At 38.0% G+C, this 21,513-nt stretch overlaps 1 protein-coding gene across 5 annotated transcripts in view; it reads right to left on the reverse strand.

The window, feature by feature from the left end:
• The window catches only part of PLCB1 (phospholipase C beta 1), a 638,281-nt gene that overhangs the window by 166,733 nt on the left and 450,035 nt on the right, over positions 1–21,513 (reverse strand). For all 5 annotated transcript variants that reach the window (XM_070419924.1, XM_070419923.1, XM_070419927.1 and 2 more), the window contains exons 9-10: positions 20,451–20,617; positions 5,738–5,884 (exon numbers count right to left, since the gene is read on the reverse strand). In XM_070419924.1, coding sequence (XP_070276025.1) covers positions 5,738–5,884; positions 20,451–20,617 — 314 coding nt within the window. The remainder of the gene's footprint in view (positions 1–5,737; positions 5,885–20,450; positions 20,618–21,513) is intronic.

A 21,513-nucleotide genomic window follows, 5' to 3' on the forward strand; every position in this document is an offset into this window, starting at 1 on the left:
AAATCAGATTTTAGCTGTAAGTCAAAAGAGGATTTTAGGTAAAGCTTCAAGAGCCTGTATTATTACTTATATATAATTATTTTTGGCTAATTATATGGAATCCTCCTTAATTTCCCTGTAGGAAAAGGAAAGACTTTGATACTGGGGCAAGGTAATATTATTAAAATGTGGATTTTATAATGCAAACTTTGGTATACTAATACATAACTCAGAAAAGTGAACAAGATAAATTTTTAAAAACTTAAAAATCAGAACATCATTTAACATAAGAAATCAGCTGACAGTCGTATGGGTATTCCCTTGTAGGTAATTGAGCCTCTTTCTCTTGCTGCTTTTAAGATTTTCTCTTTGTCTTTTGCTCTTGGCATTTTAATGATGATGTGTCTTGGTGTGGTCCTCTTTGGATTCCTTTTGTTTGGGGTTCTCTGCGCTTCTTGGACCTGTAAGTCCATTTCTTTCTCCAGGTGGGGGAAGTTTTCTGCCATTATTTCTTGAAATAGGTTTTCAATATCTTGCTGTCTCTCATCTTCTGGTACTCCAATGACTCTGATATTAGTCCGCTTAAAGCTGTCCCAGAGGCTCCTTACACTATCTTCACACTTTCGGATTCTTTTTTCATTTTGCTTTTCCAATTGGGTGTTTTTTGTCTAATCTTTGGTTTGATTCTTGTGCTCCTCTGGTCTGCTATTGGGTATAATATTCTTTATTTCAGTCCGTGTATGCTTACTTTCTAATTTCTTTATCGTAGCATCGAGGGTCTCATTAGTTTTCGTGAGGCTCTGCACAAATTTATGGCAAGCCCTCAAAATTGCGATTCTTAGCTCCATATCCTCCATTTCTGTCATGTTTTTTTGTCTCCGCATCTTTTATGCTTTCTTGGTGCACCCCCTTGTGGTCTCTGTGCGCAGTCTTGTTCTAGCCAAGCCTTAATTGTTGTAGTTAACACCAGAAACTTTGCAGGCCAGAAGGGAATGGCAAGAAATATTCAAAGTGCTGAATACCAAGAACCTACAACCAAGATTACTTTATCCAGCAAAGCTATCATTCAGAATTGAAGGTCAGATAAAGAGCTTCACAGATAAGGAAAAACTAAAGGAGTTCATCACCGCCAAACCAGTATTATATGAAATGCTGAAAGGTATCCTTTAAGAAGAGGAAGAAGAAGAAAAAGGTAAAGATACAAATTATGAACAACAAATATGCATCTATCAACAAATGAATCTAAGAATCAAGTGAATAAATAACCTGATGTACAGAATGAACTGGTGACTATAATGAATCAGGGACATAGAAAGGGAATGGACTGACTATTCTTGGGGGGAAAGGGGTGTGGGAGATGCGGGAAGTGACTGGACAAAAATCATGCACCTATGGATGAACTCAGTGGGTGGGGAGTGAGGGTGGAGGGTGGGGTGGGAGCTGGAAGGAGGGGAGTTATGGGGGGAAAAAAGAGGAACAAATGTAATAATCTGAACAATAAAGATTTAAAAAAAAATAACATAAGAAACAGTTTAAAAAATTAAATATTTGAAAATATGCTAATTCTACTATTACATATTAAATAATTGGAGAGAGAATTGGTTTACTTGTTCAGAAATCATACATATGAATCAGATGGTGGTAATATGAAACCACTGTACAAAAATTTAGAGACAGTTATTTGAGTTCTTCTTTCATCAAAAAAGGAGTGGACTCTTTCCTAGTAGCTGAAAGTTCTTCCTTTTGAGAACTGTTTTCCATTAATATGCTAACACCTTAAACAAGCTAACAAATGGAGCCAAATTCTGTACTACATCTGTGCTTACCAAGCTATTCAGAGGGAGGGAAAATCAGTGATTCTGGGAGAAATTAATTGGATTGAAATCCTCAGGAAATGCAGTTTAAAAAAAAAAAGAACTGCAGAGAAAAATTTGAACAGTATTCTGTAGTTTGTATTAATCTTGAACAATTTTAGAGCTATCATTGTGTTGTCAGTAAAGTGAATAACTAATTATGTATAATTTGTTAGGTATGAAGATTAATAAAGGATGCACAGCTATAGAATCAATTTTAATTGGGAGGTAAAAATGAAAATATGTATGTGAAACTTGTGCCTTAACAAGAAAAAATAAAATAAAGTTTTTAGTTTGTTTTGTTCATGAAAAAGGTCTAGAAACATCGTTTTATAAGGCAGGGCAGGATCCAAATTGCTATTACTCATACAATTTCTTTCCCACTAAAAGGAACGAGGAATCATTGGGGAAAAGTCTGGTTCCATGTGTTTCGTAGAAATAAACAAGGTGAGCCTGGAAGATCTTCATGTACCAGAAAGCAAAGACATTTTCAAAGATCAATGGGTGATGCCAAAAAGACATAGAAACCAGCCTAAAATATGTTGCCAACAAAGGCTGAGGCAGTTTGAGCATCAAAAGTGGCTTTGTTTGAAGGAACAAACATAAAAATCTGAAAACCATAGGTCCATAATGATATACAGAAAGAGAAAAATTAATATATTTTGAAAGAAGTTATAAAGAACAGAGTGTATATCCAGGCAGACTTGTCATTCAATCATTTTGGTATCATTGACTCATTTATTAATAACATGACAAATAATAGAAAAACTGTATTAAATAGATCAGTTGAAAGCATTTGAGGATTTAAAAGGACTATTGGCATAATTACTGCATATTGTGACTTTCCAGGTAGATGAAACCAGTGTTCAAAATTTAACTGGAGATGCATTTAAGAATCATGTCATCCTGAGTATACAAGAAATGCAAAGTTCTCTCACGGGCCAAGGTCTTTGAAGTTGTATTTCTATGATCCTATCAAATCAAAGCTCTACACTCTTAACTTGAGGTTTTATTGATCTCTCTCCTCAAACTTAAATGAGAAAAAAGATCACATCTTTAATTTTAACCTTTATGTAAAATTTAAGGTTCTCTTCATTTATGAATGCAGGTCACAAATCACAGCAGTGCTAACAGGACCTATGACTTTGTCACGAGTGGAAATCCCAGATAGTCTCATATCATATTCTAATTGTAGCAGATATCACAACATGCTATTTACGCAAAAAATTTATTGTATTAATAAAATATGTATTACTTGACCACAGATTTGATTTTTAGTATTTGATAGAAACATTTCAATAGAATTTATTTCCTCTTTAATCCTATGTACGTACTTTATTTTATACTTTGATCACCAGAACGGTTCCTAGACTTCATCAGACTTCCCAATAGGACAATGGTACCAAATAAGATTAAAGAGGCTTGAGAAGGGAAAAGCCCTTTATAAAGGCTTAGAAATTTAAGTGGGCGCTGCAAAACCTTTGAAATAGGCCTAAAAAACTGAATCCAGGGAAGTGGGCTGAATGGACACTCTTCTCTTACAGTTAGTGGTTTTAAAACAGGGCTAAAGATATCTTGACACCCCTCCAACCCAGAGCTCTGGTCTATGTCCCCTCCCTTTGAATCTGGATAGGACTGTGACTGTTTGGACAAATAAAGAAGGAAGTGGCAATACAGAACTTCAGAGGTTAAAGGCAAAAAGGCAATTAATGTTCTTCCTTGTTCTTTGAGACACTCGTTTTCGTAGCTGTGAGCCGCCATGTAGGTAGTATCTCTACCCTGGGGCTGCCATGCTGTGAGGAAGCCCACACTACATGGCGAGGCCTCCTGCTGGCCATTAGGTCAGCAGTCCTAATGGGGCCCAGCTGTTGTATGGTCCCAGCCCAAGTGCCAGACACGTTGGAGGAGAAGCTTCCAGATGATCCCAACTCCCAAGGTGTTTGTGTTACCCTGAGCCATTCACTTCCCAGCTGAGGCCCAAGACACCAGGGAGCAGATATAAGCCATCCCCTCTGTGTCCTGCCTGAATTCCTGACATAAAGAATATGGATCCAAAACATAAATAGTGGCTGTTTTATGAGTTTTGGAGTGATTTGTTAATGCAGAAAGGGGTGACGAGAATAGGGTTTGGATGGGCCAAACATCGTTTTATGGCATGAATCTCTCTTAGTAGATAATGTCAGTTGAAAAAGAAAATAGACCACAAGTAGCCTGAAGGCCAATCTAATTTTCCTAAAGATCATGTGAGTTGCAGTTCAAATGACTATGGAACTCAGATGATATGACTCAGAATAGATGGTCTCTGATTACACAGGATCAACCTGACAGCCCATTCCAACTGTCTCAAGGCTACATTTCTATCCATGTCATTTCTATTCTAAACTATTTTTCATGGAGTGTGGGATGCCAGGCCAGTGCAGAACCTGATACCAACTCCAACTGCATTTGAACCAGGAGGACTAGGCCTCTTTAAGGAATTGGGAAGAAAGAACTGCTTAGGTGCCAGATGGCCGAACCCTGTGCGACTCTCTTGGAGAAGTCCCCAGTGCCTGGGTCTCCCTGGTCATGCCACAGGTAGTGTTACTGGTCTACTCCACCAAGCAAATCACACCCCCCCGTGCAATGAGCCATGAGCACATCAAAACCTCCCCCAAGGCATGGGGAACATTTACAAGGCATAGAGTCTAAATGACACCCCAGACTTTGGTTGCACTGTGGGTCTTCAGGTCTCTCTTATCTTATACTCATTTGGAAATGAATTGTGTGAAGCAGGAGAGTGACATGGCTTTTAAAACCAGTCAATGAAAGAAAAATACCACATGATCTCACTCATTTATGGATAATAAAGACCATTATAAACTAATGAACAAAAATAGATACAGAGGCAGAGCAGCATCGAACAGACTGCCAAACTATAGCAGGAAGGCCGGGAAGGGTTGCGGGGGTGGGGTAAGAGATCAACCAAAGGACTTGTATGCATGCATATAAGCATAACCAATGGACACAAGACACTGGGGGGTAGGGGAGGCCGGGGGAAGATCAAGGGGGGAAAATAAAAAGGAGACCTATGTACTACTCTTTGTAATATTTTTAAGCAATAAAACAAAATTAAAAACAAAAACAAACAAAAAAACTTGTTTTTCTTTTTTTATTAACCAGTAGATTTTCCACAGATTCTTTTCAATGCCTGTGATTAGAGATCTGCTATACAGAAAGTATTCTCCTGGAAATGTATTTTGATTGTAAAAACATTTCTGCTTACTGAAATCTGTATGTTATAGATTTTAACTTAAAACTATGTTGAGATAACATATGTGTATTATGTGTGCATATATATGTTTTAATATTTTTTGATTTAGTGATCTACTAAAAACCACGACAATACTCAATTTAGGACAAATTGGGAAATACTTGTTTTTACTCCTTCATTGTAATATTTATAAAAAATATAGGTTGTCATTCACAGGTCAATTTTTTTCATATCTAAAACCCTGTTATACCTTGAGCAAACTGGCAATTTGCTTTGTGCAGAATTTATTAATGCCTTCAGAATTTTTCTGTAGATAAAAGACCTGCAGATAACAAGTAGGATTGTAAATGGCTTTAAGTCCACTGAAGAATGAGCTCAGTTACACAAAATTTCCATTGGTTTGAAGATGCCACACACAGACACCTTTTAGAAGGCTTGGAAACTTAGATGGAGATACATGTGAAGAAATGATATTGTGTCATAAACATAAGGACATGACTGCTTACCTCTGGAGCCTCTGGTCATGACCCCAGTTCTCAGAGTGATTTCACAGGAAACAAAAGCAAATGTACCTTCACTTATAGGAACGGAAGCAGAGGATGGTGAGATTTGGTGAGACTGGCTCAAAAACTGTTAAAGAATTACCAAGTCGTACCTGTGAGGTAGGTGTTGTGCGAGGAATTAATGAAATAGTGAGAAAGGGGCTGAGACATATCTTCATTCAAATCCAGTTTCTCAGGTGAAACGACTCCGTTTTCTTCTCCACTCAGGTAGCGCATAAACCCGTCCACTGAGATCTGTCCTGGAGGCAATGCAGAGTGAAGAAGAGTGTGAGCGTATTCTTTTCATGGGTGGCTGGTATCATGTGATTTTACTTTTCCTGCCCAGAAAGCTCTGGTCACAGAGCAACACGGGCCACGGCAACCTGCTGTTTTTAAATAATAATGGTTATCAACCTTATGGATAGATACAAAAGTTATTAGTGCTTATTTGTGGCTAATAGAATTAGAGGTGAATTTCTAAATTTTCCATTATAAATACATGCTACTTTTATAATAAAAAAGTTAATTGCAAGTGGTTTTATTATTTAAAATGAAGTGAAAATATTTTCAAAAATAATCTTTTTTTAAATAATAAAGATGACCACAAATGAATCTCTCCTGGGGTGGGGGTGGGGGGATGGTGGAAATCAAATGATAAAAAAGAGGTCTTTAAATTTCTTATTTAGAATGATTTTATTTCAAATGGAAGAAGTATGATTCACACTTTATTTGGTTTACTCAGATTCTGTTCTTTTCTTGTAACCTTTCTGAGGTGACTAATGCTAAATATTGAATTAATTCTTTATTGTTATCATAAAAAATCATACTAATCTTTATACAATACATAGAGAAAGCTATCTTAATTCTTTGATTCATCACCATAGTTTGTTTCTTTGACCTTAACCATCAAAGCCTGAAAAAACCCCAGCACATTTGTGGGTGGTAAAGACCTTGCTAGTACATGTTAGAGGGTAGCATTGTTTTCTTGTTGAAACGGTGTCACATTAATATAAAAGTGGTATACGTTCACTGAAGAAAATTAGGAATTGAGATAAGCAGAGGGGAAAAAGAAAACCTTTTCTGAACAGTTCTAATTCTTCTTTCAGAGCTAACTACCATTAAAATCGTGTGTGTGTGTGTGTGTGCTTCCAGAAGAAAAAGGTGTGTGTATAATTATTTAATGAAAGCACAGCCGCTGCCTTCAAAGAGCTCATAATCTAAGAGAAAATAAGACAGTTCACACCTTGAAAAGGAGATGTGAGCTCCTCCAAAGCAGGGTGTGCATTTATGTCTGTCAGCCCTGGAATCTGCCACAAGGCTTTGTGCAGATAGGTGTGCAATCGGCACTTCTTTTTGATGATCAGTGATTTAAAATAGAAAATAAGTTGCTTTAAACCTGGACGATCATGAAGGACAGCATAACTGATTCTTTTTCCTGATTAGTTGGATCATGTGAAATTGCTAGTATTTGGCATTATGCAACCTGACAACTTGATACAACCTAGTCTCTCCCTACCCGTATTCCTCAGTGGACCTGCAGTAACTGCAAGTATCCTTAGGGTCCAGCAAAGGAAAGTAAGGTGACTGCTGGGCTAGTGTGTGCACCAAGTCGCTGTGGGGTGAGGAAAACTCACAAGTGTATACCTCTAAAAACATGCAGATGGCAGCAGTAAAGTATTGTGTACCCAACCACACTATCTTTATGGTGCTGGATTTAATCCTGAGGCTGTCAGCTTGTGTCTGTTATCTTACAGGAAAAAATACCTTTGGTCTAATCAGCAAATTTTAAAAGCAATTAAAATAAAACATGTGCCAATATGGCGGTGATGAAAAATTAATTTTAACTTTAGCATCGATTCCCATTTATTGCCTCTAGTGCCTTCTGGGCACTTGTGTTGAGAAAGATTCTGAAGTGAACTTTTGATTAATTTTGATATCAGCATGGGTACAGGACAGAAAAGTGGGGGTATACAAGATATATTTGTCATTCTCAAATGAGGATATTATAATTAAAGTCAAGTTTATACTCTACAATATGCCAGGAAGCATGTGTCAAAGTTCTATTTAATCCATTAATGAGGAAACCAGGAATATGACAAGGTCATTTCAAAGGACTCTATGAGACTCTGATACATGGATGTGTGTGTCAGCAAATTCCCCAAACAGAGAAAAACAACAACCCCAAAACCTGTCCTATTAGTCAATAGGATATAACCAGCTCTGTATTCAATTTAGCATTTTTTTTTTTGCATTATCATCTCTACCTTTATTATTTCATAGAAATTGAAAATTTTAGTCAGTAAAAAACAAGAATTAGGTGAATTGGTGTTTGAGAGGGTTATTTATCATTAATCATACTAAATAATGTTAAATTCCCCAGTGATGAATTTACCTAACCTGGAATAAGAATGATGAATGAGATTAGAGCACAGTTTAGATTATGATTATAGACTAGGTGAGCAAACCCTGGGAACCCCCTTTCAACCCCAAAGCTTTGCCTTGCTAACTAAAGGAACAAATGTGAAGATTTTGATGCACCAAATGACTAAGCACAGATATACCAAAGTCCAGAAGAGCCAATGAAAAAGTAAGGATAAGGAGTGGTCAGTTTATAAGTTGCAAAGTGTCAGCTAAGGGGTCTGGAGTTCATTTGCAAAAATGCAGACGGTACTGGCATAATAAATTAGCCCCCAAATAGTTCTGACTAGTAAAGGCTTTGAGACAGAAAACGGAGTCTTACTGAATTTCCCTTTGTTGCATATAACCTACAGTTAGAGTATTTGCATTTGCTGTTAACTTAAATGCGTAAGTCTTTTTGCACTAACCTTGCACTATTTTTGCAAAACTGCTTACATTATTTTTCTGGTCTACTGAGGAGCATAGATGAATGGAAAACATTGAGAGTTAAGATACGAAAACATTGATATTCTAAACAAATTAGTGAGAGCACAAGAAATCCATTCTTGCGAGCAGTAACTGATCAGGGACAAATTCCACAACCATAGGATGAGTCAATTCTACAGACTCATAAGTCTCTTCTAGCTCTAAAATTCAATGAGTTCAAGTGGTTTAATATAATGGGGATGATTACTACCTCAATTAAAACAAAATGTCCCATAATAGAATGAGATTATAAAACATCAAACCACAATTAGGAGCAATGCTACAATTTTCTGGAATAAAATCAACAGTGAAGGAAGTTAAGTTCAGAAGGATAAGGCCAGCTGACAAAGGCTAAAAGCAGAGCCCCCTATATATTTTCTTAATAAAACATTTGTATGCTTTCAATTGAGTGTGTCACTCATACCAGTATAATGAAGCATAATATACTCTTTGAACCACTTGGAACAGCGGTTTTCAACCTTTTCATCTCATACACCATAGGCTAATTACTAAAATTCTGCAGCACAGCAAAAATGTATTTTTTACCTATCTGACACAAAAAAGGTATACTTTTGATTCATTCATACCAGATGGCTATTGTTGTGTTAGCTGTTGTCATTTTTTAAAATTTGACAATCTATTTAGTCACTGCCCTGACTAAATAGTCAGGTATCACATGTTTTAAAAATTCTTGTGATTAAAAACAAAACAAAACAAAACAAACAACAAACAAAAATTCTAGTGACATGCTGGTTGAAAACTGCTGACAGAGTCAAAATAGAAAAAAATTTAAATCCCTCAAGGAATGAAAAACAACAACAGCTGTATAAAGCTTTTCCATTCAAAAGAAGTTCTGGTGTTCAACAAAAAAGTGAACTGATGATGCCAAAGTGAAGAGATCTGACTTTTATGGGGAGGAACAATCTCCAAAGAGACATAGGAGGAAAGTGACAAAATGATGGCCCCCAATGGCCACTGATATGACTCCTCATACTTCAGCAATATCCTTGCTGCAAAGAACTCTCAAGTGTCACATGGGTTTGCACAGATGCCATGGCCAGCAACTGTACCTCTTTCTCCTTCTGCCCGTTTCCCTCCCCTGGGGTAGATAATGACTGAGGCTCCACCGATGGCCTCCTGAACATGTCAGGAAGACAGAAATTCGAAATTCTGCTGTGACAAAAATGAGAGCACTCAGGGATGCTCTAAAACAATGCAATGTATCCACTGCCACTCAACTGGATGTATTTCATGCTTACAAGTGCATGCGAAGGCCCTTGAATAATTTATTAGGGTACGAGCTACTCCGATATCTTATCTAAATCTGAGGCCAGCCCATGGGCCTCAGGAACAACCAAGAGTGAGGAGGCTTTGTGTCCAAACAAGGAAACTTTGAAGAATAGAACAGAAGAATGGTCTAAGGAGTGTTGTGGACTGGTTCTCCCATCCTCTCAGGTTCTGACTCCTTTATTGACTGATATCTAGAAGCTGACTTCCAACAGGACTTTTCAGCTTGCCCATTCTGTTCTGGGCATCTGAGAATGATGTTTCAGCTCAAGTCTCTCAGGGAAGAACAAGATATCATGAACTTACTTACCCTGGAGCTAAGGCACTCCTTTTCGGTGGTTATTAATAAACATATTTTTAGGGAGATGCCAGAGGTAGAGAATAACCAAGGATGTGCCCAACAGAGTCCTGACCTTCAAGAACTTAAAAAAATACCATGGCAAAAGTCTTATTTTTTAAAATATATTTTTAAAATTTATTTCAGAGAGAAAGGGAGCTGGAGAGATAGGTAGAAGCATCAATGAGGAAAGTAATTGGTCAGCTGCCTCCTGCATGTCCCCCCACTGGGGATTGAACTAACAACCTGGGCAAGTGCCCTGACGAGTAATGGAACTGTGACCTCCTGAGTCATAGGTCGACGCTCAACCATTGAGCCACACAGGCCAGGCTCTCTCCTGATTCTTTACACGAGCTCAGTGATCCAGGGAGGGAAACAGTACAGCATGATCAAAAGCAATACAACATGATCAAAAGCTCTAGGTAGGATTCATGGGCACATTACTCAGGCACATTGAAGTCCAGCTCTTCCCTGCTCAGTGTGTTTTTTAATGGGAGGGTTACCTTGGGGATCACTCCATCATGGCATCAAAGTGCCGACATGGAAGTGCTCCTGAGCTAGTCCTAAAAGCAGATGTGAGGCAGCAGCAGCAGAGTGCTAAAGAAAAAATAATGCTGTGGAGGTTCAAGGAAAGACATGTGGCTGGCTGTGTTTACAAACATAGTCTCGTGTGTGTGTGTGTGTAATGGATTCTGACTTTAAAGGAAATATATGGTATAAGTGCGAGCAGGATAGGAAAGGAAGAAAGAGAGGAAGCCAGTGTTTGAAGAGCTTCATGAATTTAATCTATTTCCAGTGTAATGTTTAACAAACATTTATATATTGCTTGCTATATGCAAATATTAACTCATTTCATCCTCATAATAACTCTATGAAGTGGATACTGCTTTGATACTTATTTTATAGGTGAGAAATGGAAGGCAAGTAGCTTGCTTAACATCACACAGCTTGTAAGTGGATAAGTTGGGTTTTGAGCCTCGGTAGTCAAGCTCTCTGTTCTATGCCATTAACCACTACATTATGCTGCTGCAGAAGACACTGCCTATAATCTAGTAATAGGAGAAGGTAAATCATACGAGGAGGAAGAGCTACATTATTTGAGCACCAACAATGTGCCAGGCACAGAAATCCTATGAGAGATGTATTTTTAAACTCCCATTTTCAGTTGAACAACTGAGGCTTAGAGAGGTAAGCAACTTTTCTGGGGTTACAGGGGTACTTCATGTGAGAGTTGGACCTGGAATGCATGCCAGGGCAACAGAAGGAGACAGTGGTGAGTGGGACTGATAGCTTTCCCAGCACTCGCCTGGCTGAGGACACGGATGATGGAAAGGAAAGGGTCTTGCCTCTGTGGCAATTGGCTTCAATCAGGGCACCCTGAAGGAGTCCTAAAATAGTCCTGAATGTGACCAAAGAAGAGTTTTTTCCCCCCTGTGATTTACTTATCACACTAAAACGTGCTACTTTAATCTCTCCGTTGAAATAAGCTGGGCTCGGGAAGGACAAATGACCCATCTGGCAGAGGCGTGAGGATTAGCTCTTTGATTAGGATTTGTCTACCACAGTGTAAAATTCTTTTCCAGCCCGAGTTTGCATTCTAGCTTTGGCAAGTAATTTAAAGGCATCCGCTAGCATTTTTATTCCCTAACCCATGAATCTAACTTTTAGGAAGAAAAATAAAATACAACAGAAAACTTGTTATGTCAGTGTGAGGGCAAGAGAAATGCTAAACGGAAGATGTGACACTGTTCTGTAGGTCTTGCAAAAAATATGCAAGTTAGCTTAAAGAAATAAAAATAGCCCCGTACAAGCAAATAACATCTTTCAAAGCCCGGAAACCCAGAGAATTCTCTACAAATTCTGCCTTGCAAGACAGATGGCCTATAAATCCACAGAGTCATCACACATTTGAGATGGGCAAGCTGGACAACATGTGTGCCAGTTAGCATGGCCACCAGCCTTGTTCTGTTGAGCCAAATGCCAATTAGTCAGGCTCTGGCTCTCAAATGTTTGGATGTCACTGGAACTGGGTGGTTGAGAATCCATTCATCATCATTCAAGCCCCACTCTTAATGTAATGATACCAGCGCATGTTGGAAGGCTACTGGTCCAATGGATTACTTAGCACCTTCTAAGTCCCTTCCATGCACAGCACTGAGAAGCTATTTCCTTGGCTCATGAAAATTCCTAGTGCTGTGACCCTTATGTGAATTCTGCTAGAGCAGCTCAGAGAAAGTAAGTGCAGGTGGCTTTAATATCCCATGGCTCACCAAAATCCCTTTGCCTGCTTTCAGAAATTGTCTATTAAATGTTCCGTTTTCACTTATCTTTGCTTGGGCACAAACTTTCCTATTACATTTGCCAACTAACTGTGTTTTTGTACAGGATATGAACTCTGCTTGTTTCTTTACCTATTTTATCAATTTTTTTCCAACCCTGAAGTCAGTGTATGTTCTATACATGTTCTCATGTATTCTTATTTTAGGTTGAGAAGTGTCAGACATTCTTATTCCATCTTGATTGCTAAACCTGTTTTATTACCATAACTATGTACAAATACAAGCCCAAGATACTGTGTGATAATGGCCACTAAATGGCTATGTGCTCTTCTCAAAAGCCTTTACAGATTAACTCCATTACCCAGCTACCATGCCTTTCTGTGTTCTTGAGTTCTCCCATATTAAAAATAATTGAACTTGTTAATGTGGTTTTGTGTGAAAGTTCTTAATGATAACACCTACCTTTGATTGAGCACTTTCCCCTTTTCAAAATATTCTCACATCTGCAATTTATTTACTCCTCACTGTTCTGTTTGGTAGGTAAGACGAAGTTTTATTATTTAATGCGAATATAAATGTTGACCCAATGAGGTTACACAATCCCTTTAAATTGACATGGCTACATGAACACAGAAACCAGATTAGAACCCTCCATAGCTTGGAGTCTTTCCACTAGATTTGTGAAAGAACTAATTGGTCATTTAGGGTTAGAGGTTCTCAGAGGGTAGTGAAGAAGTTCACTGCATTTTATTAGTACACGTAGCCATCTAGTGGCCATTATCACATCCCTCTATCAGAAGAGACCCTTCACAATGGTTCCTGAGCCATAACGCACAGGAGGCAAAAATATTCTAGATCCTTAACTAGAATGTCATGTTCTTTGGTCAAGCTGGACATTGGCTTTCTAACGTCAAGGAACATGACCTTCTCTTTGTTTTCATCTCTCCCAGTGTCTAGCATAAAGGCAAGTCCACAATATGTGCTCATTAGTGCTTTCTGTAGCTACTTGAACATGTTATCACTTCGTGCCTGAAATGCCACCTGACATTAATCTGCCCCTCATCTAGCCCCCTACACTGCAGCATTCCTGAAATACAGCGCGAATGCCACTCTCCTCTTCAAAAGCCTTCATCCTTCCTCGCAGAGGAGTTCTGCTACACTGACTGCTCCATGCGGAGAAGAATGGCACCTATTTATTGCCTAGTACAAGGGTGGACACAGGCAGTAGGGCTCCAAAAATGTGTGTTGACTGAATGAATGAGCCAAGATTAGCATCAAGGCCTACATGTCCTTTTAGCTTCCCTTCTCATTTACTTCCTTCTCAGACAAACTGATAAAAGTTACTTGACCGTTCAAAACCTCAATTTCCATCCGGTCGGCATGGCTCAACCTCTGAACCAGGAGATCATGGTTCAATTCCTGGTCAGGGCACATGCCCAGGTTGCAGGCTCAGTCCCCAGTGTGGGGCATGCAGCGGGCAGCCAGTCAACGACTTTTCTCTCGCCATTGATGTTTCTATCTCTCTTTCCCTCTCCCTTCCACTCTGAAAGCAAGAAAATATATTTAAAAAATAAACAAAGACCCAATTCCCTCATTGTAAATTGGAGGTAACAATACACTCAAAGATTTGCCCTGAGGTTTATACAAGATAATTGGCTGGTAAAGAGCTTGAAGTGATTCGTGACACTCCCTAGAACCTCAATAAATAAAACATCCCCTTTCCCTGGCACATAAAGGACACTAAATAGATACTTGCTGAATGGTGGTGTACCACATTCTACCTTGTAGTATAGTAATTTGTATACTGATATATTTGTATATATCACCTGTCTGAATTATAGTCTCCTTGAGGATGAAGACTTTATCTCGATTTTGTTCCTCTTCTTTGTAGTTCTTAAGTTAGGTGGGCAATACATGCTTATTAATTAAAATGCCCATGCAACTGCTTCGGTTGTGTATTACAATAAAGAAAAGAGTGCAATGAGCATCAGGTACCTTGGAGGATCTCTCCTTTGATATGATGGAGATTCTTGGAAAAAATCCTTTCTACATGGGCTCCTGGAGTTTGCCCCAGGATTGAGATCCAGTCATGCACACACTAACTTGTGCGATGACACCACCTTTATGGCTGCCTTCCTTTTTTCATTCGCACTTCCTGAATTGTCCTACCCGGGATCACCTCTTCAATAAACTTCTCATGCTTGGGTTCTTCTCCCAGGGTAGGCTTCAGGGGGAACCCAAACAAAAACCAATTGCAATGTTAATAAGAAGTATTTTTGATTCATTTTCTATGTGTTAATGTAGAGTGCTAGGTGAGAAGGTTAATTCTGTCAATCATCCTTAGTTAAGACTTCCTCTTCAAATAATGCTATTTTTACTCTGTAGATAATTTTGCTTTCACAACTGGAGTCCTACAGATTCTAGTGGTTCAGAATTAAGGCAGAGCTCCTAAAATATCTATAATGAATTAATGTCTTAATTGGTCATTCTCAGCTTCCTGACATTATTTCACCCATTGCCATGGCACATTTTTCAGCTTTCTTGTTAAGTGCCAGGGTTGGACAGTCCACACCTCCCCTCACCTGGTTTTCTTGTGGTCATTGTTTTCCATGAACTTGATTCTTTCTGTATTTCATCTGTTTCCCTACCAGTTATTTGCTATAAAATAAACTGCTAACAAAACTAGATTCTGGGTAACGCAGATGTTAGGAGGCCAAATGGCTGTGGCTTTGTAGCCTTTCTCCAGCACAGTGCAATCTGCAAGCTATTTATTTTATCTGAGCCATAGTCCCACCTAACACTTGGAAGGGGAAAAGTATAATAGCCAGAGATTATTAATGCTATGCTCCTATGGAAGGTTGCAGCTAGGAAAACATAGCCATTATCTGCTTTGTCCAATAGCTCTCACACAAAGGGCAAGGTATCTCAGGAAGGTATACGCTGATGCCATAAAAAGCTGTCACCAAACTCAGTATACTGGGGTGGATTAGGCTACCAGGCTCACTTCCCTACCTCTTGGGACTGGCATTTGACTTTATTTTTTTACAATTTATATTTTTCCTGGTTGGTTGTTTTATGAAAGAGGCCATTTTGGCTGTGAATGGACATGGTCCTGACTTTGAGATGACTGAAGAAAAAGGCTAGAGGAATGAAGTAAACAAGACTTCTGGGCCAGGCATTTGCATCTCCTCAGATCAATTCCTGCTTCTTGGGAAAGGAGGAAATGCAATCAAGGAGGGAAAGTGAAGGGAGTTACCAAGTCAATTAATGATCAGTGGATTCATAATAGCTATCTTGAAAAAAAAATGTTTTTTTTTTTTTTTTTCATTTTGGCTGATCTCTCATACTTCAGAAAAATCTCCAAACATATGAAACACAGAGTTAAGAGTAGCTTGAAATATAGTCACAGGTGATAATGTCATTCTTCTGTGACTTTCCACAGAAACTACAAAGTCAATAGGTAGATTTTAAATGGGATCTTAATCAATAAAATACTCAAGTGGCTTTTCGGCAGCTTTCTTAGTGTAGTAACTCAATTAATGCACAAAGAGAATTGCCTTCCTCATACAGTTTTCATCTGTCTTTGTCTATTAGGAAGAAAATCTATTGCATTTAAGTTTACTTCGTTCATTCATTTTAGTTCTTTTATTTTTTGCAGGGAATCTATTTAAAACTATTTAAATGGATGCCACCTTAATTGTGAGGCAGACCTTTGAACCAGTCAATATTTCCTCTAGTTGAGTGGTTTTTAAGCTGTGCATCCTGAATCCTGGGGGTTGTAGCAGAAGTTCCTGCAGAGAATGGGGCGGGGCAGGAGAGGAGACAGGAAGGGCAGCCATCAGCAGCTACACTCCAGGCTCCCTGTGTTAAACTAATAGAGAGTTCCTAAAGATTTTTCCTACACATTGGCCTTTCTTGTGAGACTTTGTTGGAAGAAACAAACACAAATACAAGGATGCTATGTCAAGGACAAGACTAAAAACCACTGCTATGGATGCCAACTGCTATCTTCTAAATATCTGGCCTTGCATCTCTTTTCTCAGCAAGTCCTGGTGGAGGGGCCCAAGCAGAAGTCTGGAGTAGTGGGGAGGACTGTACAATGGGACACGAAAAATGCGGCCTCTTCTGTGACCTGAGTTTGGGCTAAATAGCTAAGACCCTTATGGACTGGAGATCCCATGATTTGAGGCCACCAGCCAGGGATGCAAAGTGCCAACAAGGCAGTTACGTGATAGGTCAGAAGGGATGAGCTGTGGGCATTTATTCTTTACATTTGTTCTCTCAATGCTCAGCTTCGGGGACCTGACCCATCTTTCACTTTTGATTTTGTGAGGGCCATTTATAAAAGTGCTTGTCTTTGTTTGGTTTCTTGTAAAAGTAGGTTTTGAGACAAAAATTTGACTAAACATAGTTTATTTCAGAGGTTACTCTAAAAAAGTAACTGTAGGGGAGTGGAGAAATGGAAAGGGAAGGAAAGAGCTAATGAAAGGAACATGATCAATCAGGATACAGTTGTGGGCAATTAAGGCTAAATTGCACTGAGGAACTCCAGGAGAAAGTGGAGAAAATGCATAGAAAATGTCCCACACAAGGGGCAAGGAAGATGTACTGCTTCCTGAATGAAAACCACTCCTGGGGCCATGGAGTCCTGGGCACATGTAGGTCGCCTGTGCTGGGCTGAGAGAAGGTCCTGGAGAATTGCAGAGGCTGCTGCTAACCATGTTGGAATAACGAGTGCCAAGAGATATGGGAAGAACACCCAGATCTGCTAGTGTTGTTATCATCCCACTTTATAGAGGAGGAACCTGAATGTCAAGCAGGTCAAGTCACCTGCCTGAGATTAACTGGCTTAAGCATCATACTATGCCAGCATTTTTAAAAATTATGGATGCATAATAGACATTAATGAAAAGTCATTATTATTTATGATATCTACTTAATGAAGAGACATGGTGCTGAGAAAATAATGATTTTTAAAAATCTACTTGGAAAATTAAGTGATAAAGAGTAAGAATGTCTAGGACCAATGTTCTGAATCTCACTTCTAGACCAATTAATGGTTTGAAATTATTTGGTGTAAATGCCAATTATCACTTTTCATTAGTTCAGGTCAACCAAGGTTTAGTGGGCAAAAACTAATATACACAATCTTAAAAAAGTAGGGGGTAGAACTGATTAAATAGGTCAAATGTTTTCTTAAGATTAGGTAAACAGTAATGATGAATTGTTGATTTCTGACCCAGTTATAGTGGGTTCTGCTGTTTTTATCTGCCCAGTGTGCTCCTTCGTAAGGGTAGCACACCCTATTTGCATTTCAGGGAACCCAACCACTTCTTTCCCAGTGGTAGTCCCTGTGGTTTAGGCAGTTAATTCCTCGTCAGCTCTAGGGAGAGTCATGTGGCCTAACTCTGTCCAATTATTACATTCCATCTTTTGGTCCACAGTGATCCAGGATGGAAATGTGGCACACATGCTAATGGCCACAGGTCCACAAAGCATCAAAGTCCACTATCTCTTCTGGGCTCATTTCCCACTTCCATGTGGTACAGGTGTAGTCAGCTAACCAGTGCTCATTTTTAGCATTTAGGCTTTTGGCCAGACTGAAAATTTTTCATTTCATTTTAGGCTACCTTTTATATAAAATGCATATAAGAACTAAATATTAGCACAAGTCAACTTTGTGTAGTATTTCTTTAACAACTACTTTAAAATATGTTTCTTGATATCAGAGAGTATATATATATATTATAATGTAATGTTAAATGTCCTTACTTATTTTTTTATGTGTTTATTGATTAAAGTGTATTAATCAGATGATTCTTGAAGAACATCTTGGTTTTATACCTTAGGTAAATCTTTTGATGTCAAAGCCTTGATTTGCTTCTTTGCAAAATAATAATGTACATATTAAAAAGTTACATAATAAAGAAAGCTAATGTCCTTACTCATCATTCACCGCATTGAAGTCAAATAATATTTCCTGAAATTATACTTTGTTAGATTTAAGACACACAAAAAAAGGGTTCCTGAAAATATCTTAAAGTCAAACTGCAAAATTAAATTAAAAAATAAATTTTCATTTTTGGGAAAAAAAATCTCAAACTCTTAGTTACTAAAGAATTAACCTTTAACCTAACAATGTCTTATTCCTACAAAGAGGGATTTAAAAATTGTTCTCCTATTCAATATGAATAAAGAGTCTTCTCTAATCCTCTTTATTCAAATAAACAGAGCCAAAGCAGCAAACAAGATGACCTGGTGTGAAATATCTCAAGTTCATTTTCTTATTGGAGTTTTTGGGTTGTGAAATAAATTCTGTGATTTAAAAAAATCACACCAAAATGAACATGGAAGCTCCATGATGAATCACATAGCTTGAGAAAAATCGTGCTGCTATTTTAAATGTACCTGAATTGTGTGTGTTTGTGACTATAGAATTCATACCTGGTACAACTATAAGATGGCACTAAATACTCTTGCAAATGCTAAGAGACAGAATCTTAACTTTCCTTAGATCAAAATTGGTTCTTGCAGGATTCTAGATTTTTCAATAACCTATTGTAATTTTTTCCTTTGTATCCTCTACTTTTCGAAGGCATCAGAGTTGATGTATGGGGATCCGATGCCACCTGAAACATGGGCTGCCAGCAGTGTGCTGTGAAGGGAGGGGAAAAGGGCAAAGTTTAGGTTCTGAAGTGTGTCATTGGTTTCACAAAAGCTTTTTGTTTTTCTAGCATTTTAAGCTAATGTATTTTTACAAGTCTTGTTTGATCTGCTATATAATACTGCTAGTTATTTTTTGGTGAAGTTTGGATTTCAGAAAGGAACTGTCAAATTATTTGGGAGAAATTTCCAAGGACTTGCACTCTGTTAAATGATAAGGAGAAATGCTGTGCTTGTGACACCAGGGAAGTCAGATCAGAGGGGCAGGATGGCAATGCCAGCGTATACCGTTGCCTCAGTTGTTCCCTTCAACTGACCTTGGCAACAATAAGAATGAAGACAACAGCAAAGGTAAAGTGCTTGACCAAGAAAATAAATACTAAACAATGTCATCTATAAATTCCTAACTAATAGCATGAAGTATAAAATTAATTATAAGATTTTAATTAATATTTAATAAATACTTTCATTTTTCATTTAGAGGACCAGTTTCAGAATAAATACAATGGGTTGAAAAACTTTTAAATCTACTTTTATGATAACCATTCTTAGTAATGTCTATTCAGCTTGCTAGAGATGTTCGTTACTTACAAATTACCTGCATATTAACATGCAATTTATTTTTTCTTAATAATTGGTTAATTGTACTTCTTTTTCCCTCCCCATGGAATATCTAGGCATTTGCAATAGCATCAGTGATGACACACCCATTCTCTCAGTGAAGATATCACAATCCAGATGAGGCTTGGGCTTAGTGGTAAAGACATAGCTGGAAATCCTTTTCAGGGACAATGATGCTACAAATAATTGAAAATTCTTGGCAATTAAATCATCATGATCTTATTTTGGCAATTAATTTCTTCCAAATAAAAACATAAGTTTCTTAATAATTTCCAGGCAACTTAGATCTCTCTTCCTGATATCAGTTTTTAGACTGATTTTTTCCTATAAATACTAATTTTTTTTACATAAAGAAATCAAAATTTTATAATATTTTCCCAAATGGACAAATTTGTCAATAATGTAAACTAGAATAGGATAAGGGTCCAATCTTTTCAGTTTTAGAGATTTAGAAAAATCTGTGGATCTCTTCTCAGAACATCTAAAAACAGGCCCTAAAGGGCAACCTGTAAGACTGTGAATTTTCTGTCTGAGAAAGAAGCATTTAGTCACTGAGTAAATTTAAAATAAAACAAATGATTAGACATCTAAAAAATGTCACATGCATATATATAACTACAACAAAAATCACACATCAAAGTAAAAAAATCTACTTTGGATTGAACCACCAGTAACTTAAGACAGAAAGGAAAGCAGGTGATCCATTCACAAGCAGAAAGCAGAGCTTCCCTATGGTGAGGGACAAAGTAGACTGACCTTTTGTGGCGAGGCTAGTGTTGGGTTCATATTTCTCAATCAATACTTGCACTTGCTCTTGCTTTAAAGGTGGGTAAAGTATTTCATTTAGCCGGGGATCCCGCTGCTTAATGTTGATAAAATCCATCATCTGATCAACAGTAAGGTATGGCCTGCTTTTGGCACCACTACAGACAATTAAAAACCATAAGTTAGAATATTTTCCACCAAGTCTCATTCAGATATTTGCCTTTAGCTACAGAGAAACCAAATCCTGTCATTCCTGGTAAGAGCATGTTATTCTGAAATTCCTATCTTGCCCTAAAGACACCGTGCTGCTCCACCACAACTGCTGCACCTCCATGGGCTACAAATAAGTTTTCCAATCACTGCCGCTAAGTCCCAATGCCTTTGAATACTACCCAATGAATGAGAAAATCCACAGTAGGAAAACATTGCATCTTGTCTGTAAAGATAAACCACTCTAAACTGATCACAGAGGTATGGGTTGTTTTTTTATTATGACACTAAACTTTTTTTTTAATGTATCTTTATCGCTGAAAGTACTAGAGATGTCCCTTTTTTTTACCCCATTTTTAGACCCCTTCTAGTCTGCACCTACTCCAAACCCCAGGCCTTCACCACACTATTGCCTATGTCCATGGGTCATGCTTATATGCACATAAATTCTTTAGTTAATCTCTTTTAATCTCTTCCTACCCACCCACCCATCCACCCTGTCTTCCCTCTGAGAGCTGACAGTCTGTTCTATGCTTCTATGTTTCTGGATCTATTTTGTTCATCAAATCCCCATATCCCACTTAATCATTCAAAGATGTAATAAAAAAGTAAACAATATGTTTAAACACATTTTTCTTTTCATTAAAGTTACATTTCAACCAGAGTCTATAACTCTTCTATAGAGTGAGATTCAAACTTCACATTTTAATCCTGTTGACAGCCAAAAGTCAAGTTCAATGGTACAAATATTGCACATGTTCAATAAATAGTTGATGGCAATGAACATCAGCACGTGAGTATATTCAGCATCATTCTCGGCAGCACTGTTTGTCTGTCTTCCATA

This window comes from Myotis yumanensis, unplaced genomic scaffold, assembly GCF_028538775.1.
Source record: "Myotis yumanensis isolate MYYU_CA2020_CCGP unplaced genomic scaffold, mMyoYum1.0.hap1 SCAF_7, whole genome shotgun sequence".
Lineage (NCBI taxonomy): Eukaryota > Metazoa > Chordata > Mammalia > Chiroptera > Vespertilionidae > Myotis > Myotis yumanensis.